The 18,525-nt window shown below is 42.4% G+C and overlaps 1 protein-coding gene across 1 annotated transcript in view; it reads left to right on the top strand.

Annotated features, from left to right (window-relative positions):
• The window catches only part of VPS13D (vacuolar protein sorting 13 homolog D), a 301,395-nt gene that overhangs the window by 268,723 nt on the left and 14,147 nt on the right, over positions 1-18,525 (top strand). Inside the window, exon 67 of the mRNA XM_017504510.2 lies at positions 17,857-17,988. Within this exon, the coding sequence (XP_017359999.2) occupies positions 17,857-17,988 (132 nt within the window). The remainder of the gene's footprint in view (positions 1-17,856; positions 17,989-18,525) is intronic.

An 18,525-nucleotide genomic window follows, 5' to 3' on the forward strand; every position in this document is an offset into this window, starting at 1 on the left:
GGGACAGACTGTCTCCTCAAGCAGCTCCCTGACCCCCGTAGATCCAAAGAGTTACTTCATAAAGGAGAGCTCAAGCTGACATCTGGAGCGTATCCTTCTGGGACAAAGATAACAGAAGAAGAAACTAGCAGAAACCCTTATTCTTCTGCAGCCACCACAGGTGATCCCCAGGCAAGCAGGGTCTGGAGTGGACCTCCAGCAGTCCTACAGCAGAGGGGCCTGACTGTTAGAAGGAAAACTAAAAAACAAATAAATAACTTCATCATCAACAAAAAGGACATCCACTCAGAGACCCCATCCGAAAGTCACCAACTACAAAGACAACAGGTAGATAAATCCACAAAAATGGGAAGAAACCAGCGCAAAAAGGATGAAAACACCCAAAACCTGAATGCCTCTCCTCCTCCAAAGGATCACAACTCATCAGCAGCAAAGGACCAAAGCTGAATGGAGAATGAGTCTGATGAATTGACAGAAACAGGCTTCAGAAGGTGGGTAATAACAAACTTTTCTGAACGAAAAGAGCATGTTCTAACCCAATGCAAAGAAAGAAAGAACCTTGAAAAAAGGTTTGATGAAATGCTAAGGAGAATAAACAGCTTAGAGAAGAATATAAATGACTTAATGGAGCTGAAAAACACAACACAAGAACTTCACAAAGCATACACAAGTTTCAATACCTGAATTGACCAAGCAGAAGAAAGGATATCAGAGATTGAAAATCAACTCAATGAAATAAAAAGAGAAGGCAAGATTAGAGAAAAAAGAGTGAAAAGAAATTAACAAAGCCTCCAAGAAATATGGGATTATGTGAAAAGACCTCATCTACATTTGATAGGCGTACCTGAATGTGATGGAGAGAATGAATCCAAGCTGGAAAACACTCTTCAGGAGAACTTCCCCAACCTAGCAAGGCAGGCCAATATTCAAGTCCAGGAAATACAGAGAATACCACAAAGATATTCCTCAAGAATAGCAACCCCAAGGCACATAATCAGATTCACCAGAGTTGAAATGAAGGAAAAAAACGCTAAGGGCAGCCAGAGAGAAAGGTTGGGTTACCCACAAAGGGAAGCCCATCAGACTAACAGCAGATCTCTCAGCAGAAACACTACAAGCTAGAAGAGAGTGGGGACCAATATTCAACTTCCTTAAAGAAAAGAACTTTCAACCCAGAATTTCATATCCAGCCAAACTAAGCTTCATAAGCAAAGGAGAAATAAAATCCTTTATGAACAAGCAATTGCTGAGAGATTTCGTCACCACCAGGCCTGCCTTACAGGAGCTCCTGAAAGAAGCACTGGACATGGAAAGGAACAACCCGTACCAGCCACTCCAAAAATATACCAAATGGTAAACAACATTGAAACAATGAAAAAACTGCGTCAACTAATGGGCAAAACAACCAGCTAGCATCAAAGTGGCAGGATCAAATTCACACATAGCAATATTAACCTTAAATGTAAATGTGTTAAATGCTGCAATCAAAAGACACAGACTGGCAAATTGGATAAAAAGTCAAAAACCATCAGTGTGCTGTATCCAGGAAACCTGCAAGGACACACATAGGCTCAAAATAAAGGGATAGAGGAAGATTTACCAAGCAAATGGAGAGCAAAAAAAAAGCAGGAGTTGCAATCCTAGCCTCTGATAAAATAGACTCTAAACCAACAAAGATCAAAAGAGACAAAGAAGGGTATTACATAATGGTAAAAGGATCAATGCAACAAGAAGAGCTAATGATCCTAAATATATACGCACCCAGTACAGGAGCACCCAGATACATAAAGCAAGTTCTTAACGACCTACAAAGAGACTTAGACTCCCACACAATAGTAGTGGGAGACTTTAACACTCCACTGTCAATATTAGATCAACGAGACAGAAAATTAACAAGGATATCCAGGACTTGAACTCAGATCTGGACCAAGCAAACCTAATAGACATCTACAGAACTCTCCACCCCAAATCCACAGAGTATACATTCTTCTCAGCACCACATCACACCCACTCTAAAATTTACCACGTAATTGGAAGTAAATCACTCCTCAGAAAATGTGAAAGAATGGAAATCATAACAGTCTTTCAGAGCACAATGCAATCAAAGTAGAACTTGAGATTAAGAAACTAACTCAGAACTGCACAACTTCATGGAAACTGAACAACTGGATATTGAATGTTGACTGGATAAACAATGAAATGAAGGTAGAAATAAAGATGTTCTTTGAAACCAATGAAAATGAAGATACAATGTACCAGAATCTCTGGGGACACATTTAAAGCAGTGTCTAGAGGAAAATTTATAGCAATAAATACCCACATGAGAAGCAAGGAAAGATCTAAAATCGACACCCTATCATCAAAATTGAAAGAGCTAGAGGAGCAAGATCAAAAAAACTCAAAAGCTAGCAGAAGACAAGAAAAAACTAAGATCAGAGCAGAACTGAAGAAGATAGAGACACACACAAAAAAAACCTACAAAAAATCAATAAATCCAGGAGCTGGTTTTTTGAAAAGATCAACAAAATAGACCACTAAACAGTTTAATAAAAAAGAAAAGAGAAAGTAATCAAATAGATGCAATAAAAAATGATAAAGAGGATATCACTACCGATTCCACGGCAATACAGACTACCATCAGAGGTTACTACAAACAACTCTATGCACACAAACCATTAAACCTGGAAGAAATGTATAAATTCCTGAGCACTTGCACCCTCCCAAGCCTAAACCAGGAAGAAGTCAAAACCCTGACTAGACCAATAGCAAGGGCTGAGGTCAAGGCAGCAATTAATAGCCTACGAACCAAAAGAAGTCCCGATCCAGATGAGTTCACAGCCGAATTCTACCAGACATACAAAGAGGAGTTGGTACCACTCCCTCTGAAACTATTCCAAACAATCGAAAAAGAGGGAATCCTTCCCAAATCATTTTATGAGACCAACATCATCCTGACACGAAAACCCGGCAGAGACTGAACAAAAAAAAACCTTCAGGCCAATATCCATGATGAACATAGATGCAAAAATCTTCAATAAAATACTGGCAAACCAATTGCAATAGCACATCAAAAAGCTTATCCATCACAATCAAGTAGGCTTCATCCCAGGGATGCAAGGCTAGTTCAACATACACAAGTCTATAAACAAAATCCACCACATAAACAGAACCAAAGACAAAAACCACATGATTATCTCAATAGATGCAGAGAAGGCCTTCGACAAAATTCAACAGTGCTTTATGCCAAAAACTCTCAATAAACTAGGTATTGATGGAACATATCTCAAAATAATAAAAGCTATTTATGACAGACCCACAGCCAATATCATACTGAATGGGCAAAAACTGGAAGCATTCTTTTTGAAATCTGGCACTAGACAAAGATGCCCTCTCTCACCACTCCTATTCAATGTAGTACTGAAAGTTCTAGCCAGAGCAATCAGGCAAGAAAAAGAAACTTAAAGGGTATTCAGTTAGGAAATGAAGAAGTCAAATTGTCTCTATTCGCAGACGACATGATTATATATTTAGAAGACCCCATCGTCTCAGCCCCAAATCTCCTGAAACTGATAAGCAACTTCAGCAAAGTCTCAGGATACAAAATCAATGTGCAGAAATCACAGGCATTCCTATACACCAATAACAGACTTAAAGAGAGCCAAATCATGAACAAACTGCCATTCACAGCTGCTACAAAGAGAATAAAATACCTAGGAATACAACTAACAAAGGATGTAAAGGACCTCTTCAAGGAGAACTACAAACCACTGCTCAAGGAAATAAGAGAGGACACAAACAGATGGAGAAACATTCCATGCTCATAGTTAGGAAGAATCAATATTGTGAAAATGGCCATACTGCCCAAAGTGAATTATAGATTCAACGCTATCCCCATCAAGCTGCCTATGACCCTCTTCACAGAACTGGAAAAAACCACCTTAAACTTCATATGGAACCAAAAGAGAGCCCGCATGGCCAAGACAATTCTAAACAAAAAGAACAAAGCTGGAGGCATCATGCTACCTGACTTCAAACTATACTACAAGACTATAGTAATCAAAACAGCACGGTACTGGCACCAAAACAGAGATATAGAGCAATGGAACAGAACAGAGACCTCAGAGGCAAAGCCACACATCTACAACCAACTGATCTTTGACAAACCGGACAAAAACAAGCAATGGGGAAAGGATTCCCTGTTTAATAAATGGTGTTGGGAAAACTGGCTAGCCATGTGCAGAAAGCAGAAACTGGACCCCTTTCTGACATCTTACACTAAAATTAAATCCAGATGGATTAAAGACTTAAACATAAGGCCTAACACCTTAAAAAGCCTAGAAGAGAGCCTAGGCAAAACCATTCAGGACATAGGCATAGGCAAGGACTTCATGACTAAAACACCAAAAGCATTGGCAACAAAAGCCAAAATAGACAAATGGGATCTAATTAAACTCCAGAGCTTCTGCACAGCAAAAGAAACAATCATTAGAGTGAGCCGGCAACTAACCAAATGGGAAAAATTTTTTGCAATCTACCCATCTGACAAAGGGCTAATATCCAGAATCTACAAAGAACTAAAACAGATTTACAAGAAAAAAAAAAGAAACAAACCCATTCAAAAGTGGATGAAGGACATGAGCAGACAGTTTTCAAAAGAAGACATTTATGAGGCCAACAAACATATGAAAAAATGCTCATCATCACTGGTCGTTAGAGAAATGCCAGTCAAAACCACATTGAAATAACATCTCACACCAGTTAGAATGACGATCATTAAAAAATCTGGATACAACAGATGCTGGAGAGGATGTGGAGAAATAGGAACACTTATACACTGTTGGTGGGAGTGTAAATAGTTCAACCACTGTGGAAGACAGTGTGGCGATTCCTCAAAGACCTAGAAATAGAAATTCCATTTGACCCAGCAATCCCATTACTGGGTATATACCCAGAGGATTATAAATCGTTCTACTATAAAGACACATGAACACATATGTTCACTGCGGCACTGTTTACAATAGCAAAGACCTGGAACCAACCCAAATGCCCATCGACAATAGACTGGACAGGGAAAATATGGCACATATACACCATGGAATACTATGCAGCCATAAAAAACGATGAGTTTGTGTCCTTTGTAGGGACATGGATGAATCTGGAAACCATCATTCTCAGCAAACTGACACAAGAACAGAAAATCAAACACCGCATGTTCTCACTCATAGATGGGTGTTGAAAATGAGAACACATGGGCATAGAGAGGGGAGCATCACACACTGCGTTCTGTTGTGGGAGGAACAGGGGAGGGACAGCGTGGGGTAGGGAGGTTGGGGAGGGATAACATGGGGAGAAATGCCAGAAATAGGTGATGGAGGGATGGAAGCAGCAAACCACATTGCCATGTATGTACCTATGCAATAATCCTGCATGTTTTGCACATGTACCCCAGAACCTAAAGTGCAGTAAAATATATATGTATGTAAAAAAGATGAAATACTAGTAAGATACTTCCTTATATGAATGTTGTGAGGCTTAGAGTGTCCAGTACACAGTCAGCACTCAATCAGTGCAGCTGTAGAGACATAGCGTGGACCCTGGTGGCCCAGCAGTCTCAATCCTGGTGTCTTCTGACCTAAGATTGATGGGAAAGTACAGATGAAAGAGCTGGTTGAGGAGGTGTTGATAACACAGAGTTTTTTATAGAGTATCCTCAGAGCGTTACATGCTTCTTTTTGTTGAATCCAAATCCTTTTTTTTTTTTTTCCAATATGAAGCCATATAATCATTCAAGGACTCAGCGTGGTGCCACAAGTTTAAAACATGCCAGTTCCTCTCTTATGTTCTGCCAATTTTTCTTAAATGAGAATATGAGTGTATGTGCACGTGTACACACATGTGTGTGTCTATGTGTGTATAAAATGCTTGGGATAAAAAACGATGGATCAAATTTTGCCTGGCATGGCATAGCAGTTCTCATCTCTAGTATCCTCTAAGCATTTAACCAAATGGACTTTAACTGGTTTACTTCAATTCTATTTTTATTTTAGTAGTCATTTAAATGTATGGGAAGCCAACTCTTTCAAATGAGACATTTTGTCATTAAAACATGTTATTTAGTTTAACCACATGGGCCCGGCTTCAGCAACTTTGAGGACTGTGAAGAGGGCTCCGAGTGGCTGTTCCGTCATGACCTGACCGAAGCAGTGACCCACCAGCTTGCGATGCACACAAACTAACAGGCAGGGTGGGCAGCCCAGGGGTGTCTGCACAGTGATCTTGGCATCTCCACCTCAGGATGCCAGTTCCTGGCCCTCCCTGCCTGCGCTTGGTGGCCCTTGGCCCTGGTATATCATGTGGCAAAAGAGCCCTTCTGGCCCATGTCACCCTGTGTACCAATTAGGCAGGAATCAGCAAGCCTGTTGAGTGCATGTTTAATGTGACACAGATGTGGGACATACAGCAGATCTTTCTGCTTTACAAATTTTCAGCTTTTTGCATTTCATCAGTGTTGCTTATTATTTACAGAATGTAACTTGAGACGTCAGAACAGATTGTAATTTTTAAAAAGGTTTGTGGGGGGTGGGGCCACAGGGGATCTGGGAGAAAAAATCCAGTAGTGTGGAATGCTGTTTGCTGTCCAGACCAAACAAACCAGTTTGCCAAGGGTTGATGGACTATGACAATCAGTCCAATTCATGTTAACACTGGCAGCACTTAATTAAAAGGCAGCTTGACCTTCTTATCACCAAATAAAGAATAATCTTTTGTTACCAGGTTGACTGTCGAAGCACCAGGCAGAAATGTACCCCTTGTAGAGGCACTGAAGGGCACCACCGAGCTGCCAGCTCGTGTCCTGCCTCTTTCCTGTCCACAGAGAAAGGATACCACTGAACCCAGACACGTGGATGTTCTTGCCTCATGCCTGCTATTGCTTTACACCCAGGCGCCATGGCAATAGGCGGAACAAAGAGAAGTCTCTTCCTTTGCCTAAAAATCCAGGATACTCTCGAGGGCATTGGAATGATGGGCCAGGGCCAGTTTGACACAAGTTCAAGGGGAAGCTGCCATCTCTTGCTTCTAGAGGGGCAGATGTGGCTAGAGGTGGCCCTGGCGTCTGAGAAAGCTCAGCCATAGGTTACATTTGAGGACAAAGCACCAGCTCTTCAGGAGGAAGATGAGGAGGGGTGGCTGATGGGTTGCTTCCTTCGTGCATCTAGTTCTAAAGAACCTAAAACTTTGGTCCAAAATAATGAGACCCATATAGTAAAAATCCTTTGAAGAGAGTTCTCCTTGGGATGTGAGCTAGTGCGGTGACCTGATCCCTTGGTCAGACGGTTCTGAGCTGTTTAAGTTCTGAGTATCAACTGTCCACAGGGAGTCAGGCCCCTGAGGAGCTGCCAGGATTCCAAGCCCCACTGTTCTTTTCCTTCCTGGAAAAGTGCAGACGGTGCACGTTCCCCTGAGGCCACCAGGCAGCTCTCCAGTTGCCCTCTAGGTGAATGTGACCCAGGTCAGTAACTTTCTAGTGTGTTCCCCCTCCCTCCCCCAAAACATTGGAATGATCAGGATTCCTATACTCCAGGGGTTCTTGAGTTGTACCAACACCCCGCCTTTCTCTGGCTCGGATTTGGAGGAGGAGTTCCACTACACACTGCCGCTTCTTCACCTCCTGGGCTTCAGAAGCAGCAGCTCTGAAGAGCTCAGTCCTGTGGCTGCTGGTCTGCTCCTTTATCACGTCTTGACTCTCTCAGCACCTGGCACCGTTCTGAGTGCTGAGGTGCGGCCATGCACAGAAGAGGCAAGAATCCCTGGGTTTGCATGGCTTTCCTCAACACCTGTGTTTCCAGCCATGGCCTGGGTTCAGGAGTCCCCTTCCCTGGAAGAGATGAGTGGCTGGAAGGAAAGCATGTCACTGGCTCCCCTGAGACCCTCCCAAGGGTCTCAGTTTCTCTCTCTACCACCGGAAGTCCAACTGCAGAGCCTGAAACAGATTCTCTTTAAAAACTCATGAATGTGGTGACCGCATAAGCTTTCATTCTCGTGAGTTGTTAATTTCTGTGTCCCTAGCACTTTTTGAAGCATCTGCTCCTGTTGCCCCTTTCTTCTCCTCCTCATCCTCTTCCATTGTTTCTGTTTGATAGTAGGAGGAATAAAACCTCCAGGCTGAGTGAACAGGTGGTCTTGGAAAAGGAAACAAATCACAAAGCAGGTCCCCGCTAGGGGCTGGAGCATCCCCATATCTGCCTGGCTTTGGTCATGGAAAAAGGCCCTGGGGGAGGGGCTCCAGGGCTTCCCAGTGGAGAGGTGACAGTAAGGACACACACCTCCCCACTTCAGTCAAGGCAGCTTCATTTTCAGCACTTGTACCTGCTAAGATTGTGTTACAAACTTCATTTGCAGAAAGTGTTTTACCCCTGAAATTCCCTTTTGAAAGCACCTGCTGTGAGTTTTATTAATGGCACTTTTCTAAAACTTCATTAATGGCAATTCTAAGAACTTGATATCTGGTATAATTCATTGAGCTGCTAGTTTGATTCGCTGTAGCTCTTTTTAAAAAGCTCTGTCAGGCAATAGGATATGGATGGGAGTGGGTCAGGTGAGTAAAGCTTTAAGCAGTCGTTTCTTCAGAAAACACCTCTGCATCCAACATGTGATGTGCTCCTTATGAGTCATTCAGATAGATTCAGGAAATCTTGTCCCCCGGGGTGCTCTGTCAAGATAAAACTTTAAATACTGCAATTTTGCATTTTGGTATTTTAAATGGACGTGACACCCAATAATTCTGAATAAAGGTAGGAAAGAGGGAGATGATTAACTCTTACAAGCACCTACTATGTGCCAGGCACTATGCTACACACTCTTCATATTTTATCTCAACATTATCAACCAAGTAGGTATTAAGTTCTCACCTATTGATAAGGAAAGTGAGGCTAAGAACAATCTAGTAACTTCTTCAGTATCACCCAGCTAGTAAGTGACTGGGATTTCAGCCTGTGTTTGTGTTTTTTCAGTCTATGTTCCTTTATACTACCTTTTATATATATACACACACACACACACACACACACACACACACATATACACATTAAATTATATATATATATATATAATTGCACTTTAGGTTCTGGGGTACATGTGCAGAACATGCAGGATTGTTGCATAAGTACATATATGGCAATGTGGTTTGCTGCCTCCATCCCTCTGTCACCTATATCTGGCATTTCTCCCCATGTTATCCCTCCCCAACCTCCCTACCCCATGCTGTCCCTCCCCTATTCCCCCAATGACAGACCCCAGTGTGTGATGCTCCCCATCCCTTTGTCCACATGGTCTCATTATTCAACTCCTGCCTCTGAGTGAGAACGTGCGGTGTTTGATTTTCTGTTCTTGTGTCAGTTTGCTGAGAATGATGGTTTCCAGATTCATCCATGTTCCTACAAAGGACACAAACTCATCGTTTTTTATGGCTGCATAGTATTCCATGATGTATATGTGCCACATTTTCCTTGTCCAGTCTGTCATCGATGGGCATTTGGGTTGGTTCCAGGTCTTTGCTGTTGTAAACAGTGCTGCAATTAATATACATGTGCACGTGTCTTTATAACAGAACAATTTTAATCCTTTGGATATATACCCAAACTACCTTGTTCTTAAATTTCATCTCTTCTCTTAAAATAGATCAACTTTGAGAGAAGGTAGATAATGTAAACATTAAAAGAAAGAGGTTTTGTAATCACTTGCCAGAAATAAATCTGAAAATATTGGGCTGGGCACAGTGGCCCACATCTGTAATCCCAGCACTTTCAGAGGCTAAGGCAGGAAAATAATTTGAACCAAAAAAAAAAAAAAAAAGTGAAAATATCTGGTTTATTAGTGTAATCAGCTTGTTATTAGCATTTGTATTTAAAAGCTACAAAATAAAGCTTACCAGAGATTGTGTATTTTGGTCCATATGAAATATCTTGGAATTGGCTTTAGAGGTGACAGGTTAGCAAGGAATTTGATAATGCATGGAGAGATTTCAGTAAGCATTGCAGTCTCTGACTCAGAATGTTCTACTTAGAACACAAAGAAAGATTACATTTGTAGAGCGCCTTGTTCTTCCATGATGTTGAAAGTTGCCAACCACTTTATAGGTTGTCTACTATTTTGTAAAAGCAAAGCAAACCCAGAATGCATGCAAAAATTATGGCCTTCTAAGAGATCCAAGCCTTTTAGGATCTATTCTTACCATAAGGTGATCTACTTGATTGGAATTATTTATAAAGTAACTACCTTGCCCCTCCCCACCCAGCTATTAACAGGTAGTCTCGCCCCTGAGGCAGTTGACTGAGAAAGAAAAAAAAAGCTGGTGTATTTTTGTCTTAGAGTTTAAATCCCAGTAGGCATATCTGTTGGCATTAGTCCTACCAGCTGTCACAGTTGCAGTGTCATGGGGTCCCCGAAACATGTGTTAAATTATGGGAAGCCTTGACCCCTATAAACAAGTCAGGTGTGAATCCCACTGATGGAAGAAAGCTCAGCTCAGGAAATGTCGTCCCTGCTGCTGGATGTCAAATTGCTAAAAACTTAACAATATTAATATAATTTCTAATGATTTCTTGAATCAAATTTCTCACATTTTCAATGGCAGTGGCACAACATGGGATTTTATGTGTGTTATACACGTATGACTTCAGAACACTAGGGAGAGGTAAATAGGATGTTAACGAGAAAGCAAAGGGGAAAGGAAAATACTTCAGTTTGAAGAAGTGAGCCTTCCAAGTAGGAAAACTAAGTGCAAAAGGTTGGATGTTGCACCCTAGCCCAACTTAGATCCCAGACACCTCAACTAGGGCTCCTCGTGTGCACCCGTGGCACTCTACATAATGCACTAATAAAAAGAATAGGTAGCATTTTATCGAGTGCCTGTTATGTACTAGGCTCTGTTCTAAGCACTGTACATGTATTGACTTATCTACTCCTCACAACAACCCATTATTACCCCCATTTAGATGAGAAAACCAACGCTCCAAGAAGTGACGTAACTTCCCTACAGTTACAGTTCGTAAGTGATGGAGCTGGGATTCAAACCCACTGGGCAGCCTGGCTCCAGAGCCGATCCTCTCAGCCATTATATTATACTGCCTACTCTAGTGCTCCCTGTCATGTCCTCATTGCCTGTTTCTGTTCATCTTCTCCACTGAATTGCCGTAAGCTCCCTGGATACTTAATTCATCCTGGTCTTTCTCAGGGCCCAGTGCTGCCCTATGCATATGATAGTTCAGGAAAGGTTGGTTGAATAGGAGACTGGAGGAGGCAGGCACAAACCATTCTCAGGGCTCTAAATAGGCTCGTTTTTTCTGGCTACCCTAGTTTGGATCTTCAGTAATTTCATTTAAGAACTAATCTCTACTAACATAGGGTTTCTTTCTGCCCAACCTATTTTCCATGTGTTCAAAATCCAAATTGTTCCAACCTATAGATTGAATACTGTCTTTGAGTGGGTTCTAGAAGATGTATTTCTGTTTGTTTTGAAACTATGGGGAAGAATTTTTCATGTAAACAGAGCCAAACTTTAGAAATTTTCATCCTCTAGTAGAGTCTTCTCTAATTACAGTTTGCACTGAAAGGAGTAAAATCTGTTTGTGGAGAAGAAATGCTTTTCCACTTCATCTTTAGAAAATGCTTTTCCGCTTCATCTTGCATGTGGCTGAGAGGAGTGAGCTGCAGGTCTGAGATAGATGCAGCCTATGGCATGGTGGGAGCTACAGGTCCAAGATAGACGCAGCCCATGGAGTTCAAAACTCAAGTTGGCATGATGGGCTTCTTGGGCTTGCAGACAATGTACTGCTGTGGATACCAGAGGGTTTTTCACCAATTCATCTACTCCAGTGCAGATAGTACTATTTAGACAGACTGTGGGGTTCTCTTAGAGAAATGACAAATGTTTGATTAGACCATTTCGTCAAGAACCCTGGTATCTTATAGCTGTTATCAATGACCAGTACTGGAAGAGGTAGTCTGGGTTGACCTTTGTTCTCAGTCAGTTGTGCACACTCAAGCACAGTATATATCAGTAAGATACTTGATTAAAACAAAAGCCCTGGACACATACATAAAGTAAGTGCAAGCCCAACCCATCACTTTGTTGCCTTCAGAACATGCAGCCCTTAAGGAAGATGGCAGCCATCAGTTGAATAAACATTCTGTTATGCTGACATCACAAGTGTGACATACACTTTCTACTCACTTACTTCTTGTTTTTGAACATCACTTGGTTGATAAGACACTGGCCATGACAGACTTCTCATCCAAATTAAGCTATGTAGGTGTATGTGTATGCGTGCACAACATCTGTCTTAACTGATAGAACTATGATATACTCATCGTAGAAGCTACGAATAATTGATGGTTGGCTAGCTGTTGACTCTCAGCTGAAAGGCAAGATAAACTGAGTGGAACTGGCTAGCTCTTCCTGTGTCACCTTGTTTGGATTTACTGTTGCTTTTTTTTAAAAAATGACATGAGTTGTTGTTATTACTCTGATCATTGGTTTGGGGCCTCCAGTGTATGTCAGATAGCAGTGGCCAGAGGCAGGCACACCCTGTATTGATTGTCCTCACTGGATGGATATCTGCAGAGTATCAGCCACTGTATCCACAGCCCCTTCCCTGGGGGAAGAGTCCTCTCCATGCTGTTCAGCAGACTCCCTGACATTTTCATGGAGTTCAAAACTCAAGTTGGTTTGGTGCTGACATTCTGGATTAGTTGGTTGACTGGAAGGACTGCTTCTTTCTATACACTGTGAAATTTATAAACCACAGCAGCTGAGGGCTTAACATGGCCGACGAGCTCCAGCTGGCAGCAATTAAATATACCGCAGACCTTTGGCCAAACAAAGGTTTGTGGAGGCAGAACTGCTGCATGTGTTGAGAGGAGGGAGGCATGTGCTGAACAGACTCTTAGGTTGAATGTTGGTTCATAAGAGATGCTGTTGACTAGGGGGAGGTGAGTGGGTGGGGTTTGGCCACCTCTTGTTCAGTGATCCATTGTCCCCAGGATTGTGGTATCAAGACCCTGCCCAAGTGGCGGCAAAGGTGGTCAGAGGAAAGGAGCAAAGCCACCAGGGAGGCCGCAGGCCTTTCTAACAGTGGTGGGCCAGAGTCATTTAGATGTCAGTCTGCCACTCCAGCGCCAATGGCAGGATCCACAGCTACTCCACTTTTATTTATTTATTTATTTATTTGTTTATTTGTTGGATACCACTGTGCTGTAGGCTGAAAGGAGAAGATGGGAAAGAAAACTGTAAGAAGCCATTTAATACCCATTCAAGCAGCGAATATTCAAGAGTCTAAATCAGTGCTATCCAAAATACAATTTAAATTTAAAATTCAGTTCTTTAATTACAACAGCCACATTTCACATACTCAGTAGCCACATATGGTCAGTGGCTATGTATTGGACAGTGCTGGCAAATATTCAAGTGTCTAAATCAGTGCTATCCAAAATACAATTTAAATTTAAAATTCAGTTCTTTAATTACAACGGCCACATTTCACATACTCAGTAGCCACATATGGTCAGTGGCTATGTATTGGACAGTGCTGTCCTAGACAATTCTGATGTAGATCACTAGGGCCTCTTAAATGCCTCATTGGCAGGAGTATAAAAATAGTTCAGCCACTTCGCACACAGTTTAGATTATCTTGTTAAGTGAACATTTATATCTTGTGAGCCAGCAAATTCCCCCTAGTTAAATTCTTGAAGTTCACCAGGAAACACGTACAGGAAGGTTCATAATAGCATCATTTGTAATAGCAGAACCTGGAAAAAACCCACGTGCCATCAACAGGAAGATGGATATATCATGGGATAGTCATACAGTGCAATATTAATAAAGCAGAGACACGGTGAATTAATCATAGCTGCACACAAAAGAATGCCTGAATCTTAGCAATCAGTGACATCCTTTTTCAAAACCCCAAAACTAAACCCAAAGAACATAACAAGCATGTACTGGAGCGTCCTTTGAAATGTGGTGAGACTACATAAAAAAAGAAAAGCTCAGGAATGAGAAACTCAAGATTCAGAACAGCAGCTGCCTTCTGTAAAGGAGGAATAGGGATTTGGGGTGGCAGAAGACCAAGTTGTGGTCCACGATGGAGTGATGGAGTTTTTTTGCTTTCACAGATGTTTATTTCAAATAAATAAAGAGAGGCCAGTGATGAGAGGGAGCCTTGAAGGCAGGATAATGATGAGTCCAGTTCTAAAATCCAGTTAAAAAAAAAAAAAAGGACTAGAGTCCTTTCCCTCTGGGTACTCATAGGCTCACTGGAACATACAGGAAAGTCACTTAAAAGTGGACACACTGTATTCTTGAGTCACTGGGCATGGACAAATGTAGGATTGCTGTCACATGGTCATACTGGTTTCAAAGGCCTACTTGAATGTACAGTGCCACATCAATTGATGAAGAAAACCACATCATCACACAGTGGCCTGGGTGGAAGAACATCACGTTAAACTTTCTGCTGGCTTACAAGGTTTGAGAACACTAGGCTACTGGTGGCTTTTTAAATTATTTTGGTAATTCTTTTTGAGATTGGAACTAAATTTGTTCATATGCAGTGACTTTAAATACTCCCCCGTGACCCCACAGCCTACCAACTTGGACCTGAGAAGGTAAACTTTTAGTTGAGCTTTGGAGAGGAAAGAAGAGTTTTTCAGATACTGACAGTGATGAGCTGATAGGGGAGTGGGGGGAAATTCCTTTAATCCAGCTTTCTGCTTCTAGTAAGAGTGTGCCTTCTGGAAGTCCTTGTGTTCATAAGACTGTAACAGAAGACGTTTCCTTTTAGGGTAAAATTGAACTCATCTGTCTTTTCTTCCATGTTGAGGTGAAAAGTTAGCCTTGAATGCCACAGTGAGCTCCCCAGTCAGCAGTGCTGAGCACTAAATCCGGCCTTGCCCTTGAAAAAAAATGAGAACCCTGGAAATGGGAAGACAGTTTCTGGCCTGTGTGAAGACAGTCAAGAAAGGAAACAAAACAAATAGTCAGTGTGTATCCCCAGGGGAGCCACTCTGCTTTTGTATTCTCTGATGTTTTTGGTAGGTTGGTAGTTTGCAGGTTAAAAAATAATGTATTGGTAGTGGGGGTGAGGTTGGATCACTAAAATTTGGGGAAGGCTCTGAGGGAGTCCACTGAGTCAGGAAATAACTGTTGACACCGGAAAGCTGTTTGATCATGTGAGAAGATCAACAACGTGAGCGCATTTACTCCCATTCTCAACTATTCTGGAGTTGTCATGGGATGTAATTTTTAATTTTTAATATCCAGAAACAAGCCGCCTTTCCTCACCTTCTCTGGCTCCCTCGGATCCACTGGAGGAGTTTAGGACTGCAGCAAGTGTTCTCCTCCTGGTGGCATGCTTTTCCTCAGCTTCAGGTGGAAAATACTGCTTCATGTGAGGGAAAAGGCCTGTCAACCATGTCAGCTTCAGGACATTGCCCTCATGTCCCTTTCCTTGTTTTGATCAGTAGAGTAGACAAGAGACACCCTTGACTTTTCTGTCAGGAAGATGGGGTTCTAACTGGTTCACATTTTGCCTCAATGTTGATTTTGCTTTCAGTGCTCAAAATCCCTAATCTTCAAACTCTCCACCAATGCTTGCATATGGCCTTTCCTTTTTAGCTCAATTAATGGCCCTTATGCTGTCTGCCAGCCACCAGGCACTCACTTGCTTCTTCAGCTTACCCTGACCGCCGCTCTGCCGTAACCCAGACACTGTTCTCCATCCCAGGAATGCAGTGAATGAAACAAACTCCTCCTCTCCTGGAGTTTCCAGTCCACATGGAGCCAAGCAATAAATAACATATTTATCCACCTCAGATGGAAAGCAAATGTGTTTTCAGCAGATGACTGACTTGATGTAACTCACCATTCTCATTGCCATGAGGAGAGTGGACAAGGATGGAAGGAAAGAACAAGTTACATGGCCACTGTCATGATACATGTTAGTTAAATCGAGATGAAGAAATAGTCGGATTTGGGATATATATTGAATTTGAGCCTACAGGCCTCCTAGTTGATTGGGGAAGATGTGTTGAGTCTGAATCAAACCTTACATTGAAAGTGATAAGGAAGCAGAGCCTGCCATATTCCTCTTGGAGAGGGCTTTGGGTTTCTGCCATGTGGCATGGCAGAGAGGTCAGCAGGACTGCCCTTGGGGGAAGCATACTTTATTCGCCTGTGTAGGCAGTATTTGGAATGACAGCAGGTGTTTCGCTAGGCAAGGAGATAAGAACGGAGCTCTGCTACCTGGAGAAGCACACCAGGCTCCTTCCCTCAACCCCCTGCCTGCAGAGGTTGCCAGCGTCCTTTCGGCATCAGCTGTCCAGCTTCTCTGCTGATGCGTTAGCCGTGGTCCCTATGCCACCCGTCCCACTTTAAATCAATAGTTGGGCTCTGAGTAGCCAACTGTAAGCCTGTGTCTTAAAGGAAGAATTGAGACTGGCAGGGTATGTGAGTATGTGATATAAATACAATGGGTTTTTTACTCCTTCTCTTAGTGCAGATCATTGAAACTTCTGTACAGTCTCTTTATATTACCCTTGAAGTGTACAATTAATAGTACTGAAGACATCCTTGTAACTGAACTTTCCTAAAATGATTGCCGGATTTCTGTCTTTCCAGCACATAATCAAACATCACCAAGGTATGGGGCTGTCCTTCAGATGGCACAGCCTGATGAATGAGTGCTTCCCTGGATTCGGGAGCACTTCTCAGTTATCCCAGCTTTGCATGGCCTGTGGCAAGTTTCTGGGGTTGTTTCTGTCCACATTACTAACCTGACTTGCCCACCAGAGTACTTGCTGCCCTTGTAAGCAAATATCTATATTTCTGTTGGTTCATGTTTCTGCAGTGCTGATTCAGTGTGTAAGCCTTCCTCTCTCTTTTAGATATGTCTAGAGAGGGGTGGTTCACTCCAGTGGGCTCCAGGAACAAATAATAAAAAGTACAGCAAGTACAAGGCCGAGGACAGACCCAGTGCACTCTTATCAGTCATCTGGAATATGCACAGCCTTTCCAAGACGAATGTGCACTCCGGTTTCTAGAAAAGCACCAGAAAGTACTTATCAGTTACCCTGTATGTAGTGTGTGGAAAAAGATACCATCAGCCTACCCTGAAAGCCACAGCAAAGCAGATTCCTCCAGGCTGCCGACAGCTGAGTGTCCTTTGAGCCACTACAGAACCCCAGCCTTGGCCTGGGCCAGGTCCAGGAGGCCTTTCTTCTCCTCGAATGATTGCCATGTCCCTCACCCTTTGCCCAAGCAACTGACCTCATCTTAGAAGAAGTCTCAAGGGTTGGTGTGTTCTTACTAAATGCCCAGGATTTTCTTCCAGACCCATCACAAATCCCAAGATGGCTCTCCTGAAGAGATGCCTAGAAAAACAGGGTGTGGCCCGGGGGGCTCTGTTATAGTAATAGTGGTGGGAACGAGAGCTGCCACTGGTGTGCCGCTCACCATCGGCCAGGACCAGGCTTGGCGGGCACTGTTTTATTTCATCTTCACAGCAGTCCTGTGAGGTAGGTGTCATCATCCTGTTCAGAGAGAAGACTTGAAACTGAGTGTTAAGGAAGTTAACCAGCTTGTCCATGATCACATGGCCAGAACATGGTAGAGGCAGGATTCAAACTCAAATGAGGGTCTTTAACCACTATTTCATGGTGCATTCACAGGGAATACTGTAGTTTAATTCACTAAATTTGGAGTATGTCTCGTATTACAGAGTGCTTTTAATTTAGAGAGAAAGGAAAAGCATTTAACCTACACACTTCACCTCTTGGCTTTTTGTCCATTTATGTGTCTAGGACTCAAGCACAGAGGGTTCGGAAACCGCGGTGCTGCACAGGGCCCCAGGGGCTGCTTCCCCGATATTCAGAGAGCCAGGCGGAAGGACAGGAGCAGCTCTTCAAACTCACGGACAACACTCAGGACGAATTGTAAGTCAGACCATGGGAAACCAGCCCTATGAGTCTACTGAGTTGCCTCTTCTCCTTTTGAGCCTGAGACGTTTCCATCTGATCTGAGTTATCTTCCTGACCCTCAGACCTTAGATCTGGTCAAAGAATTCCTTGCCCCAAATGTGTTTTAGATTTAGATGTAACTGATGGTAAACAGCCTTTTACTCGAAGGAGTGGTCCTCAACTGTGTGCCATAGCCTGGCCTTAGTGTTTTGTTTCTAGAAAATGACAGTCTCATTCTAGTTAGTTCAAAGAGAGAAGACAAGGAGTAAAATGTTCTCAATTTTAAGGTTTTTCTCTGTAAGAATTTCTTAAACTTTGATATCCTATTTTTGCTGCAGAATGCTAGCAAAACAAAACAGAAAAACAAATAGCAAACCACTAGTAGTTGGACATTTTGGAAATGGATTTTTCTTAAGATTGCTTTGTTACTCTTAAAATATGGAGCTTTACACACCTAGGATCTTGTCATATCTTCAGCTAGTGATATTATTCCTAGTTGACGTGGTAGAATTA

Source organism: Cebus imitator, unplaced genomic scaffold (assembly GCF_001604975.1).
Source record: "Cebus imitator isolate Cc_AM_T3 unplaced genomic scaffold, Cebus_imitator-1.0 Scaffold15, whole genome shotgun sequence".
In the NCBI taxonomy this organism is placed as follows: Eukaryota; Metazoa; Chordata; class Mammalia; order Primates; family Cebidae; genus Cebus; species Cebus imitator.